At 38.8% G+C, this 15,845-nt stretch overlaps 1 protein-coding gene across 1 annotated transcript; it reads right to left on the bottom strand.

Annotated features, from left to right (window-relative positions):
- Positions 1–2,019: 2,019 nt before the first annotated feature.
- LOC142107712 (uncharacterized) lies at positions 2,020–14,198 on the bottom strand. Its single transcript, XM_075191302.1, has 6 exons — positions 14,155–14,198; positions 11,764–11,814; positions 10,723–11,150; positions 10,351–10,410; positions 4,959–5,228; positions 2,020–3,838 (listed from the first exon to the last, which is right to left on the bottom strand). Coding segments are annotated over exons 1-6 (1,083 nt in total). The 5' UTR covers positions 14,157–14,198; the 3' UTR covers positions 2,020–3,566.
- Between the last annotated feature and the right edge of the window lie 1,647 nt (positions 14,199–15,845).

Raw genomic sequence — 15,845 nt, 5'->3', positions numbered from 1 at the left:
GCAGTCGTGAGTTTTTTCATTTTCTGATTGAATTCATATATTATAAGTCAATAGATGTAAGAAAAAGTGCTACTATTTAAGAGGCACTGCTGGGTATTTCTATAGGAGCTGATTACTGAATCTACAAACAGGCCAAACACAAAACGTCTACTAAAATGTAACTTTTATGACGTGTCAATAAAATAATTTGAAACAGAGAAAAAAAGAGAAATATAAAACATTTTCAAATAAGTTGAACGTATTGGGGATAATCAGGTGGTGGCGTATATTGGTGCCATTTCTATCAGTTTATTCTGAGTTGTATTAAATATTAAAGGTGGAGATCTAACCTACTCGGTTTATTAGGTACGCCCGAGGTTTGTTTATACCTGTTTCCCATCAATATTGAAAGAGCACTGACAGTCTTATCCACCATTGCGGCCATCTATTCACTTAGAGCCTGTGGACTTTGAATATATTGATAGTGTTTGGCTTTGTTGCTTTTTTATCCTATCTTTGTATCTTTTTCGAGTGTTCACTCTTGTTTATTATGTATATATTTTTTGCACTGCAATCAATGCATTCATATATTAATTAACAGCCATCTCATCCTTTGCCATCAGAGAGTGTATCAGAAAACACTGTCAATAGATACAATGTTACAGTAAACTACAATGGGCAGTTACCAGTGTGGAAATTATTCATAAATATCGCCTCTATTTTATCACATTTTATGACATATTTTTGGAGCTTTCGGGTGTACCCATTAGCACTATCATTGTGAGCACATTTACACACAGCTACACCGCTTATATTTCTCTGGAGACCTGCGCATGTCCCCCGATGCCCTTTATGTCTCTGTATACTCAATTCTCTCCTCCAAGACATCCTACATTTTACTTTATCCTCTTCAAGTCACTTTCTATCCCTTATTTTCTTCCTATAAACCAAAAATGGGGAAAGAGGAAGTGGGTTATCATTTGTAACTGCCCCTAGTGGCTGAGTACTGTCACTGCACCCACAAACATTTCATTCGGTGAACCTCAGGTATGTAGAAGATGTGGGCATACATATTACGCCAAGTATACCACATACGTGGTCAGCCAAACATGGCCACATCAAACTTCCCTAATAACTTATATGTGACAACATGGTCAACATCATTTACATCCTGTCTATTCCACTCTGACACATTTGGATTAGTCACTTTATTGCCCACATGCTACACTGTTTCTAAAGGGGAAACTGGCTGACGTCGGCTGTGTAACACTTCTTGTATGATAACTTTAGTTTTGGGAAGGTTTAATGGTATTTACAACCTACGGCCAACATCTGTCGGGAGTTAGAATGATACGAATATTAAACTGGAACGTTTACTGGAAGCACTTGCAGCTAAATACCAGCAGCAGAAGAGACCGCAGAGGCCAAGAAGGTTTGGTTGAAGACTCAAAGGGATATATTTACTAAAGCTTCTATAAAGGAAAAGTGGAGTTGCTGTCCATAACTACCAATCAGAATCCAGCTATCATTTATCTAGTATATGCTAGCTAATAATAGCTGGAGCCTGATTGGTTGCTATGGGCAACACCTCTATTTTTTCCTTTTGGAAGCTTTATTAAATCTGCCCCAAACTGTTTCCGTGCTCTTCAAATAGATATTATAGAATATAGGGGAGGGAAGGTGCACAGAAGAATAAACCTTCACACGTCTCAAATCAAAGCAAAGTTAAACAGTGCGTTTACCTCCCCATTACCTCTGTTATTATAATCTTTTATTTATATCGCACCAACCTATTAAGCAGGAATTTACAGTCTGCATTTTAATCATGTACGTCGGTCCCTGTCTGGTGGAGCTCTACCACAAGCACATCAGTACACACAGCAGGGTCAATTTTAATAAGAAGCCAAGTACCCTGTCTGTATGATTTTGGGCTATGGGTAGACACCCAGGTAACCACCAGAACACACAATCTCCCTGGTCGGAACTGGACCCTAGGACTCAGGCTGCTGGGGCTGTTTGTGCATCAATTTCAACAAAATATGAAATTCTCAAGTATTGTTTTATTATAGTAAAGCATTTATTAAAATATAGATTATTATGATATGCAGATAGGATTAAAAGAGGCATAAAATAAGGGTATCAGCAATAAAAGTTTAGAGACTGATTGTTACTAAGCTCAGTTTGCATCACATCAAAGACCTATAGGAAAATATTTCTCTGCAAAGTGCAAAATCATTGATTTAGAAAACACCAAACCTGATATACGAGTTTGCCTACAAAGTAACATTACTAATAACAGTTACAACTATATATATGGAAAGGTTCCCGAAGATTAATAGAGCAGCAGGTCTGTGAGATAAGTATGTGATCATGGGGGGAGGGCGACTTTTAGACTTTCTTTCATTCAGAGATGCAGACTGACAGCCGCATTGAGTCACCTTTTGCCGAAACGGGCTGATAATTGTGGACATCCAATCAGCAATGAACTTTTATCTGTCTAGCGCCAGTTACAAAATGAAAGGAAATATCTGATTGGCTGCCATGGTTTAGAGCACATTTAACATCTAAGTGTATTGTTGGTCAATTACCCCTAGTGTCTGCGATGAAAACACCTCCCACAAGACACATGAAGGATGAATACATGGACTCATTTCATATTTATCCATTTCCTGCTCCTCCCATCAGCATGAAACACAAAAATAAACAGAGTTCGTCAGACCAGGTACAATGGCCATAATGGTTCACTTGCTCAACCAAACCAATGATTGGCCTTTCGGATAATATTGAACATGCATCCACTGCATGTTCCACGGATGTACATACCAACAGTGAGGTAATTTATAAACCGTAAAAGGGCAAAATCCTAGTTCTAATGTTCTTTTGAGATGTCACGTGCCTACGTATAAGCCAGTGTGATTAATGTTCCTCTGAAGATCACGGATCTCTGGGACAAGATGGCGGCACCTTGAGGTGAGTTTGCATTGGGCGATGGAATGTGTTTGGCGGATGTCACATCCTAGGCCGCCTTAGGGATACTTACGCAATACAAACACTTAATTCTCGTGTTGTGAGAAAGGATTATTAAGATGCAGTAAAAGTGTAGAGAGGGCGGTTTACTGGGGCACTTTGTTAGGGGGCGCACAGCTGTTTTCTCCATCTAAAAGAATTTGAATTTTCTGTTACATCAGACCTCCTATAGATAGTTTGCATCATCCCTTTATGTATCTGTCTCCGTGTTACAATTTGTGAGAGGAAAATACGTATCTATAAATATATCAAAGTCTTTTGTCAGTGTTTTCTTAATTGTTGTTTTTTTCTCAGAGAAATTACTCTAATTGTTGGTCTCCAGGAGAATCTGTCTCCACGTCCTGTTAATAAACAAAAACACAAATGATATAACAGCAGAATGAAGATTAAATTTGAGGATATGACAAGACGGCAATAAACAAAACCAAGTTGATTACAGGATAACAACAAAGACAGGAGCAAATCTGTATGACGAAACGTTGTGTGTTCATCTTATAACAGGTCATAACTCTCTCTATGCGAAATTATGTACTCAGGTACCTGTAAATAGGTCACAAAGGTCATTTCTGTACAAAGGCCTTCGGCAATATGAAGTTACTCAATGCCAGAAGCTTACCGTGTTCCTTACACTTCTTACACAGAATAGTTCCAACTATGACACTGATCAGAAGTGCCACTAGAGACACTCCTATCCCCAGTCTTGATCTCAGTCCCGGTTCTTGTCCCAGTCCTTGGCTCTGTTCCTCTTCCATTGTAGAATTGCCTAAGTTTTGAGAGTCTTCTCTTTTATGATTTATATATTCCAGAGCATCGTTGTATTCATTGAATGACCCTAGAAAATAAATGTACAAAGTTATATTTTAGCAGGTCAGTTACACATTAATGTTATTTTGTAATATAATCAGATTTTTGTTCTAAAAGAAACTACTACCCTCCAATTTATAAAGAGATGACTTTCTGAAAATGTTTTTAATTTTTTTGATCCCTTATGGTTGACAACAAGATATGAAGTGAAACATTTCTCTGCAGTACTAAAGGTGGGGATATGAGAGTTTCAGCTACCACTAGATTTCACTTTCCATAAATTCATTTATATTCATTTCTGACTACTAATGTTGATTACACACTTAGGGCCTGATTCAAAAAGGATCTTAACTTGAGAAACTTCTTATTTCAGTCTCCTGGGCAAAACCATGTTACAATGCAAGGGGTGCAAATTAGTATTCTGTTTTGCACTTAAGTTAAATACTGCCTGTTTTTTCATGTAACACACAAATACTTGATAGCTTATTTGTACACTGAAACTTAAAGTTGATATTTGTGTGCTACATGAAAAAACAGTCAGTATTTAACTTATGTGCGAAACAGAATACTAATTTGCACCCCTTGCATTGTAACATGGTTTTGCCCAGGAGACTGAAATAAGAAGTTTCTCAAGTTAAGATCCTTAATGAATCAGGCCCTTAGAGTTGAACAAAAAGTTGCCCTCTTTGCATATGAGCAAGGGTGCTTCTGCACACCCTCATTTTCACACCTATATTTTGCATTTCATGCAACGTCAGATGCGCGTTCCCTTAAATCTAACATATAAATTTGTCTGAAGCAAAGATGCGACAATCATCTTCAATGTTAAAACTTGCAAACGGCTAATGCAAAATATTTGTCTTGTGGCTAACATATTGCAAGATCCATGTTGATTAAAAAGAGATGCATCTCACGGACGTGCTTAACGTAAGCCTGATGCCATTACTGTACTTCAGTTACACATAAATACCCATGATCTGCCTTTCCAAATGCAAGATAGATGCAACGCTAAATACAGATGCAAATTGTATGTGTGCACAGTGCAACAATTTTGAACCAAAATGCATTTTTATGTTGCCAAATGCACTTACATCTAGCTCGAAATCAGGCCCCATTAATGTACTGTATGTAAAAAGTTTGTGGTGTACCTTCATGGTGTGAATTCAAAGAACTCATGTGCCCAATTTCCAGGATGTATTTACTTTGATTTCTTGTGACCAAATACAGAAAGGTGTTATTATTCCAGACCAGCTTTGATTCCTTGTCCTTGCAGATGGTCTCAGATTGGGAACAGTTGGATATTGGGAGGTCACAGAAGAATTCTCCGTATTTCAATGTCAGCTGCACATTACAGAGACTGGAATCTGCAGCAAAGCTGTATAGCTTCCACTGTCCTGCCATGGTTGTAGAACTAGCGGCTGCAATAATAGGAAAAAGAGGAATAAAAGACAATTTATATATTGAAATGCTGACACCCGGCAGATGACAGACACAACAGCTTCTTTCTTGAATAACTGGTTTTATTGTTCACATCAGAAGTAACAAAGTAGACTTTTGTCAGGATGACACCAGGCGACCATAGGTTTGGCTAGATAAAGAACTCCTGCCTAGTCACCGCCCACCTAACTGGCATCGGTCGCCCCCAAAACAACAAAACAGACTTTTATTCTCCTCCCAAGCACTACTTAACTAATAAAGGAAATAACTATCAAATTACACCCATGTGGTGCACCTATGTATGTGCTCTATGAAAGACTGTGTGGAAATTTAACCCTGTCTCAGCCTGTACCCAGAGACTCTTTGGGATTTTCCCGATGCAGAAGAGGTGTGGCAAATAATCCTCTTTGTCACAGTATATATATATATGTATATTTTTTTAAACATAGATTTTGAAGAAATGATTAATAAGGAGTCAGCATTACCAATATAATATGTGAAAATATCCATTAGTCCGGCTAAGGGCTTGATAAGACTTAGTGATCAGTTAATAAAAACACTAAATGATAAAAATATAATGTAAGATAAACCTACAACCTCCCAGAAGTACACTGTATGTCTTAAAGTAAAAATAACTTTTTCTTTGTATATTATAATATACTATGACATAATGGGCTGGACCACTCCCCCTGCTATACAGAGGATATGTGATGTCCCACATGACAAACAATTCAAAAATATAAATTCTACAGTGTTGTCACGGACCCAAATCCCACATCTAACACCAGCACAGATTTCAAAAGATAGATACAAAATCTATAATTTTATTAATATTCCACAATAAAAGCTGACATGACAACGGTAAAAGCTGTACTAGAATCAACAAATGTCCTCTCTTAGAATATATGTTAAAATAACACCATGTCGGCATGCGTGCGCATACATATAGGACCAAAGCAGGTTGTCAAACTGGTTAATCTCTGTGTAATGATTCTGCAAACCGGAGATGTGGCTGTACTGGGCGTGTGAGTAATGTTCAATTTGTCAAAGAATGTGTTTGTGATGACATGAATGGGAAAGTACAAATTCCTCGTTAAGAGATACTAGCACAATAAAGATATAAAATTAAATTTGGATTCGGCAAATATGCCGCATCAAAAAGAGCGCATATATAAAACAGCTGAATTCTGTGAGAGCGGACTTTCCCTCGGTCGGTATTCTGGTATTTTACTGTTTTCATTAGCTCCTGATATGAATTCACATCCGCTGTTTTATATATGCGCTCTTTTTGAAGCAAAATATTTGCTGAATCCAAGTTTCATGTTATATCTTTCCAGCGTTGGTATCTCTTAAAGAGGAATGCTGAACGGTGTTTTGAATGTTAACATTCCAAACTAGAAGCAGTCAGATACCTTGGGGTCTGATTCATTAAGGAAAGTAAAGCAAAGAAAAATGAGTAACTTTGCACCGTGGCAAAACCATGTTGCATTGGAGTGGGGAGGTAAATGTAAAATGTGGGGACAGATTTATAGTTGGGGTAGGGCATGTCCTAGATCAACTTTAAATGTAATTGTACAAATAAAGCTATCAAGTATTTGTGTTACATGAAAAATCAGCCAGCATTTATCTTATGTGCAAAATAATAAACTAATGTGCACCCCTTGCATTTTAACATGGATTTGTCCAGGAGAAAACGTACTCTTTTTTTTGCTTTCCTTTCCTTAATGAATCAGCCCGATGTGTCTGACATGAAAAGTAACACATGGAAACAAAATGTTGCAAGTTGTATAAATAAACAGAAGATCAGAGAGATGACACTTAGTATCGACCAGAAAGTAACCACAACTGTGTCATTTTAGTTGAAGGCAAACAGACAAATACAGAATATATAATTTTGATACACAATACTGTGCAAAAGTTTTAGGCAGGTGTGGGAAAATGCTGCAAAGTAAGAATGCTTTCAAAAATAGTAGTGTTAATGGTTTATTTACCTATTATTATACTTATCCATCATACAATCATGCCCTCAGGGAGGCGACTGATTGGCTCCAAATTTATTCTGCTGCAGGACAAGGACCCCAAACATACAGCCAATGTTATTAAGATCTATCTTCATCGTAAAGAAGAACAAGGTGTCCCAGAAGTGATGATATGGCCCCAACAGAGCCCTCAACATCATCGTGTCTGTCTGGGATTACATGAAGAGACAGAAGGATACGAGGAAGCTTACATCCACAGATCTGTGGTTAGTTCTCCAAGATGTCTGGAACAACCTCCCTGCCGAGTTCCTTCAAAAACTGTGTGCAAGTGTACCTAGAAGAATTGATGCCATTGGGTGGTCTCACCAAATATTGATTTGATTTAGATTTCTCTTCTGTTCATTCACTTTGCATTTTGTTGATTGATAAAAATAAACTATTAACACTTCTTTTTTTGAAAGCATTCTTACTTTGCAGAATTTGTTCCACATCTGCTTAAAACTTTTGCACAGTACTAATTATATATATATATACACACACACATACATACACACACATATATACACAGTCGTGGCCAAAAATATTCGCACCCTTGCCCTTTTTCAAACAGAAGTTGAAATTAGCAACAGTATTTAGTCTGTATATCTGTATACCCTTTTAAATCAGAAAATGAAAAGCGATGGCATTGACAAAAATATTGACACCTGTGACGAAACGAGTTTGATAACACCTTAACCATCCTGTCCCTCGTTTCTCACACAATGTGGATTATCACATGTACTTTTAATAGCCCTGGCTTTTGTTCCCCAGCTCAACAGAGTACAACTGCCGTGTCTAATTACATGTGGATAACGGGACATTGTAGCTCATTGTAAATATGTATATTGTTTATTGTGTATTGTTGATATTGCAGGGAAGCTGTTATTCATTGTTCTTAAAGTGTAGCCAGGTTGGTTATGGGTAGCATGTTCCAGGATACAGGTGAGGGGACTGTAGCTACATTCATTCTCCCCCCTCCTTTCTCTACAGGAAGCATGGAACAGCTGGGGACCCTGTGACATCACAAAGTAGTGTAAGGGATTCATTTCAGGAGTTAACTGTTATCCGATATTTGGAAGTGGGGAAGGCCAAATAGTACCCATTGTCCTCCACAGGTCTTCCTGAAACATTCTGTCTGCGAAACCGCAGGGAACATCTGTGGAAGTACAGCTCATCTTCACTCCCCCTCCAACCCCCTGATCCAGCACCCATCAATGTTTAAGAAGGGAGAGTGCCAGGGGGTTTGCCCAGGGAGGGGAAAGCACTGTACAAATTTTACCCTAGATATAAGGAGCCACTAGAGGGGGGAGGTGATAGTCATTCTGAGGATTGGTTCCTGGAAGGTGCAAGGTCTGGGTTTGAGTTGCAGTTCTCTACTAGACTACATCTGCAGATCCATGAGTCTTAAAGTCAGGACAGCCAGATGACTGTAACTCCTTAAGCTAGTGGGATAAGGGACAGATGATGTGGTAAACCTGCCTGGCATTTATTTGCTGTGTGTGTATAACAATCTAGTGATTGTTTTTATTAAAATAAATGTATTGTTTTACTTTTTAACTGCATTTGCCTGAGTGACTATAAGAACCTAGAAGGTACGGGGTAGGCTTCCCTGGCATAGTAAGGCACCAGTGGATGGCCAGCCAGCGTGAAGTGGGTAGATTTGGGCCAGAAAACTCGGTATCTACGCAACACCCTAGACTTAATCTTTGGTACCAATAGTGGATAAACTTCCTGCACCTCTCTACTGGCAGTTTTGTCCACTCTTCTTGTGCAAACTGCTCCAGTTCTCCCAGATTTGGGGTCCTCCTCCTTCCAACTGATCTTTCCACAGATGTTCTATGGGATTTAAATCTGGACTCATAGCTGACCCCCTCAGAACAGTTCAGCGGCTTACCTTGAATCATTATTGGGTGCATTTTGAAGTGTGTATTTGGGGTCATTTTCCTGCTGGAAGACCCATTATGTTTGACGAGGACCCAGTTTTCTCACAATGTGTTCCTCATTGTTCTCTAAAATGGCCTAGCCATCGCCAGATCTCATGATGCCATTTACACAAGACACCCAGTGCCAGATGCAGCACATAATCCCTAAAACATCACTGAACCTCCTCCATGTCTGACTATAGGGAAGGTGTTCTTTTCATTTGAAAACTTAATTTTGTCTTCTATAAGCATAGGGATGATATACTTTACCAAAAAGCTCTAATGTGGACTAATTTGCCCACAGTACATTCTCCCAGAAGGAATTAGTTGGTTCAGGTGTGTTTTGGAAAATTCTAATCTAGAAAAAAGCCTTCTTACGTCTCTCTCTCCGCTGTGGGGCTTTCATTGACTTGGTGATGGATGGGACAAGTTGAATGTGTCGTACCTGGTGCCTAAAGGTCAACTTGAATCTGTTTGGTAGCTGTGTATGATGTTTTCTCCACCATTCGAGCAATCTTTCATCAAGTTTTCTCTTGCGGCCATATCAGGGAGGTTTCCTACAGTACCATGGCCCTTAAACTTAGTTATAACATTACGTACGGTGGAAACCTGAACATTAGATTGGTTTGTAGCCTTGGATTGTAGCCCAGCATGTACAATCTTCTGTCTGACTGCATCAGGCAATTCTCTGGCTTTCTTCCTTTCCCTATGCTCATTGGAGAACACATAGTTACACAAAACAGGGCAATGAGTCATTTTCTCTATTCAAGATAATTTTTTCAGTTCACCTACAAAAGGGAAGGCGAATCACCTGCTTGAAATCTAATTATTTCTAACTACTTATAAAAAGGGTGCGAATTATTTTGTCTGGCCTATTTAACCATTTTGGTGTGGTGTAAGCTACAACGTAATTATTGTTTCTGATTTTTGTGTTTGATTCAAATGCAAGCCAAAGAAAGACCTGTGTGGATACTAATATAGTTATTTTCAAAAGTTTTCTAGAGGAAATGGGGCATTATTAGAAAAAACTGCAGGGGTGCCATTATTTTTGGCCACAACTGTATATACATTCATAATTAAAACATTACTAGGAGCTAATCAATTAGAAATTTTTATGACATCTATCATTGTTGATCATGGAAATATTTGTGAGGTTCTCTTACCTGGTGACAATCCAAACAGGACAATAAAGCAGACTATCATGATAAATTTGGAATAGATACCTGCAGGAAATTGAACAAAGATAGGTTTAATTTATTGTACAATGTACAAGACTGAACACAAATGTATATATTTGCAATTTAATATATTGTTCATGACTTTTTAAACGTTTTCCCAAAAAATAAGACTATTGGTCTAGTATCTTCAATGATTCAGTGAAATAAACCACTATCTTGGTCAATTAATAAGCAAACATTCACGGTCATACTAATTATAGACTGAAACACATGTAAACATTGCAAAAATAAATGAAACCCAAGTAACTGAAATCAGTTAATTAAGATTTAATCTGCTACACAAGGAGATTCACCTACCGGGAGTCATCACTGAGAATAGGAGGGAAGGAGAGTGGTGTTGGGTTTTGGGGTAATTTGATGGAGGAGGGACAACCTCTCTTCGCTCTTTCATTGGACGTTTCTTCCTTTTTCTTCTTCGTTTCCCCTCATCTCTTCTTTCAACTCCTGGGGGGCTTTTCTGCTGATCATTAATGTCTGAGGGCATTGGGGGGTTTATGCCCTCTAATTCACTCAGCTTGACCGCTGGTTCTGGATCACTTTCATATGGCACAATGTCAGTCTGAGTTTCTTTGCTGACTTTTTCCACGTAAGGAATAACGTTGGGAACCGCACCAGAATCCGTACTAGGTCCATAGTTCATAGGATCTACTGAAGACGGTTTGGTAGCCCCAGTAAAGTCTTTGGACTCTCCACTGTTACTTTCCTCCACACTTAGTCCAACATCTCTAAAAGATAAACAGAAATATTTGTACTGTTGAGTTTTCACCTCCCTTCTCTTCCAGCCTCGTCCCCATGCCCTACAGATGTTGCCCATCGATTGCTGGTCAGACACTGGTTGATGATGATTGGAACAAGAGCTGAATGGCTGAATCCATTTCCAGTTTGACAACACACACAGGTGGCCAAACAGGACAAATCTGCTCATTCAGTGAGCTTACAGATCACTTGGTCCCTGTCAGTAGAGTTGGAACACGGAGCCAACCGTTGATCAACAAAGTTCATCCGCCAATCTGATTCATGGGCATACCCAAACCTTTTTGGATCATTCTCTTACACTCATTTTCCATCCTCAAACACAGCACTGTTGTCCCAGATTGCCTGTATGTTCTACGGCAGAGGAGCCCAAACTCAGTCCTCAAGAGCTACCAACAGTTCAGGTTTTCAGGATTTCTTTAATCATGCACATGTCAGTTCAACTATTTGGCTAAGTCAGTAATTGTGCCAACTGTTTCTACAGACAGAAATCCAGAAAACATGACATGCTGGTAGCTCTTGAGGACAGGGTTTGAGGACCTATGTTCTACAGTATTGCTGGCCCATATTCTCTATGATATTTACCCAGTCTCTTGGACAGGAATCATCAGGATGGTTTCAGCCATATCCGATGTCCTGTAAAATGAAGCAATATTAATTACAGGGTTATCAGTATTCTCTAACATAGAGGATTGAATAAAGGTGATAATTACATTAATACGTAATGCATTATAATACAATTATAATAGATGCTGGACCCAGAGGAAAATGGGCTGAATTATGGGATTAATCCCATAATTCCCATAATTATTATGGGATTAGTCTCAGCTTTTGTGCAGTAAAAGTAAGTCTGGGTACACACTACAGGGTTTTCACCCAATCATCAGGCCAGTCACACAATAAACAACTGTTCGGCCTGATATTAGTGTGTACACTGCAACGATGAACGATCATCATTCCAAAGCTCATTGTATCATTTCAATTGATTTTATAACCGGACTAAAAATCTCTGTAAATGAGGGAACGATGTTGGGCAAATCCTGCAGTGTGTATGCACTCAGGTCCGGCAGCGTCCATAGATCTCAATGGAGTGTGCAGAGTCACAATCTTTTCAGCAGATGGTTATGACAGATGAAGATCACAGAGCTGAAGATAAATCATGTAAAACGTGTAAAACGTGTATAGTGTGCACACATGAAATGACATGCTGATCGGGACTTTTTATTTTCAGTCATTGGTGAAATCGTCAAAAATGTCGCATCGGTAGAAATTTTCTATAGTGTGTACCCAGCCTTACTGAAATCTTGGCAGTATCTCCTTCCCCTAACAAGTAACAACTAATTGTATTGTAATTGCAATTTCTCATTATAGAGTTGGCTTTTCTCAAAAAATAAAATAAAGTCTGTAGAAATATATAGAATGTGCTGGTGAGAATATTTTGGGAGAGTTCTGACATATTTTTACATTTATAACACTTTTGAATGTAAGCAGAAATGGTTAAAGAGCTACTGATACAAACACACGTATGTAAGAAACCCAGCTTAGAGTTTACTCCGTGACCTTTTTTCTTAAAAAAATACAAATACCAATCTTTTGTTTTACACACTGGAATGAAATGAATTCTACAATGCACATGTACTGATTCTATATATAACAGGCATGTGACAATAGACCAGTAGGATGCCAGTCTTTTCTTAAAACAAACTGTAAAACTCTAAAGACATTCCATAGTGTAGCCACACCCCTTCTCCAAACACAGCCAATCATAACACTCACAACACCTATTGTCGTCTACAGATATTACACCAATGATCTGCCTTGTACCTGGCAGTTTTTTCTGTAGCTGTTTCCTCCTTTACATTCTTCTGCATCAATACAGCCCTTAGCTAAAGTTGTGTCTTGTTTAACTTTATTTAGAGGCATCTATGAAATTAGCAAAATTTTGTTTTGTTAATTTTAAGTTGATCTATTTCTCTCTCTTGTCTGCGCAACTTTCTTTATAAACTCCCGAAGCTTTCCCTACCAATGATATATAACAAGTGGCCCCAGGGCCACATGCGGCTCTTCAAGTCTTCACCTCCGACCGTCAGCTACTTCCTCCTTTATTGTCAGATGTGCATGTTATAGCTTATAACACTTGTTTTAAATGCGTTGAATAGTTTTACCTTATTGCTGAGATTAAGGGTAAGGCTGAAGGTTAGAGGGCCACCCATGAAGTGTATCAGGCTGCCTATTAGTGCTGCAGCATATACAACATTATATACAGACTCATTCATGTCCAATTCATAGGTGTAAACTGCTGCCCGCTTCTCTTAGTCACACTATTGTCTTGTACAACTGGGTGAAAGTTCTTGTTGTTAGGTGTCATCATTACTGTACATCATCGTCACTCTCTCCTGTTACGCTGCTCATTCGACATTAGGTACAGACAGCAATGATGAACATTCTCTTATACATTTCCTGTATATCTCATTGTTCGCTGTAGTACAGAGCTGCCAATCTGGACCCTCCAAGTTTTTTTTTGGGCATCCCAATATTCCTACTACTCCATAGGTTTTGCAGAAGAACTTTTTTTTTTACTAGTATTTGTCCAACTAGCACATATTTGTAACATACGTGTAACATGTATGGGTTCACTACATGTAATGACTTGGACATATCAGCATTTCAGACAAAAAGTAAGGTGCAGAAAACGTCCATGTTCCCCCCTTCAGCACCTTCTCTGAGCTCAGTCCTCATCTCCAGGCCCCCCTCACCACGATACCTTTTACCCCCAGCAGTATCCTCAACCTTATTTATATATTATCATCTATGTCATAAGCAGAGAGATATCAATGTCTGAAATGACTTTACTGTTACAGATGCTGCTATTGTGCAGATTGTTATATAAATACAGATGCAGGAAGAGATACAAATGTAACAAGCTGCTAGAACTGGATACATTGTATCCTGGAGAAATAAAGAAACATTACTTACATAGTAGGTAACAGGGAGACCTCAGCCCGTGTGTCCTCACTCTCTGAGCTCCGAGTAGTGAATGAAGCAACAGGGGAGGATCTATTTCATGGCATGAGGGGCAGGGCCAAGATGACTACAAATTCCCATGATGTTCTCCACCTTTATTACAGTCTGACACTAAGTAACCTCTATAGGGCAGGACATGATATAAAGAACAAAATGCATTACCTTACTGCCATGTATTTCTAACCCTGCAGGGATTCTTAACCATGTAAAATGTTAGAACATAGCAGAGATCTATCCATGTACTAAGCAGACTGGGGAGAAGATAAATATTACGCTTTATGAGCAGGATTCTAAAATAGAAGATATATTATAGAACTAAGTAGGAAGAGCATTAGCTATTCAACAGCGCCTGAGATAAATGTACCCAGCCTGTGATTATACCTGATAATCTGTATTATTATTTTAATCATTCTTAGCCCCCCCCCCGCCCCTCCTTGCAAATGAATCCTCTGGTGATCTAAAGTTACTTACCTGCATTTAGAGAAGCGGTCAGGGAACTTTTTCACCTTTTACCCCAAAATATATTTAGATACGCCGACGTTACCCCCTTGATTTGAAAGGAAGAAAATCATATATTATTAATTACTGGAATTCAAACTTTTATTGAATCTTTTCAAAATTTCTTTGAAAGCTTCGTCTTCAAAACTTCAAGTTTTGGAGACATGATGTTGCTTCATTTTTGGATACGAGAGCATCAATATTGGGGCATTTTGATGTCAGAGCAATTTGGATACAGTCTTCAGCATCCAATCGATTTATCTGCTTTGTTTTTATGTTTGTTAGAGTAGAAAATCCTTGTTCGCAAAGATAGGTTGTTGCAAAAGGCAGCAACTTTTTTGACTGGCTCCTCATGTGCAACTTTGATGCCTTTGCAGCTGTTGACATCCAAAAATATGACAGATCTGCTTTGTTTTCAAATGCAATACGTGCTTTATTATTGCATCGCAGCTCAAGAAGTGCCTCTGCCAACCCTTGAGGCCCTTCTAGTACAACAGCAATATCACATTTAAAGCGGTCTACAATCCAACTGGCAGCATTACCCCCAGGAATTTCATTTTTACCCCATTTGGAGTAATTTACCCCTGTTCTCTGACCACTGATTTAGAGGATCCTAAGGATCCATAACAGTAAATGAAACATATTCGTCATTGATTAGCAGCATCTAGTCATTTTCTGATGTTGTTCTGATTTATGAGGATTTCATTTCATTAAATGAAAGTTGTAGATAGGAGAATAGCAGCATCTGGACCAAGGCAAGGTCTGTTTTCTGTAAATTTCCATCCAGCTCCCTTCCTAAGATCATAATGCATTTCTGCTATATTTATTGGGAGAAAAGTGCTGTATAAATACAAATATTATATTATCAATTATTATTATTTCATTAACTATTATTATTGTTATTGTTAAGTAATTGTTATTATATATCCACCAGGGAGGAGGACTGGATCAGCCCTCGGCAATCACTGTCTGTGAACCCTATCTGGTAGCCTGTCCTTGGCTGAGACGGACAGGGCCCCACTGTAAGCAGCAGAACTTTAGGTAGGGTCTCAGGTCCCTGGAGAAGGCCCAGCCACCGGGAAGGACCCTGATGCCAGAGGTGACCATCATTAGCCCAGAATCACAGATCACTACTCCACCCATGA

This window comes from Mixophyes fleayi, chromosome 11 (assembly GCF_038048845.1).
Source record: "Mixophyes fleayi isolate aMixFle1 chromosome 11, aMixFle1.hap1, whole genome shotgun sequence".
Taxonomy (NCBI): domain Eukaryota; kingdom Metazoa; phylum Chordata; class Amphibia; order Anura; family Limnodynastidae; genus Mixophyes; species Mixophyes fleayi.
Note: the sequence above shows the minus strand (reverse complement) of the source record. Positions and strands in the feature narration are given on the sequence as shown.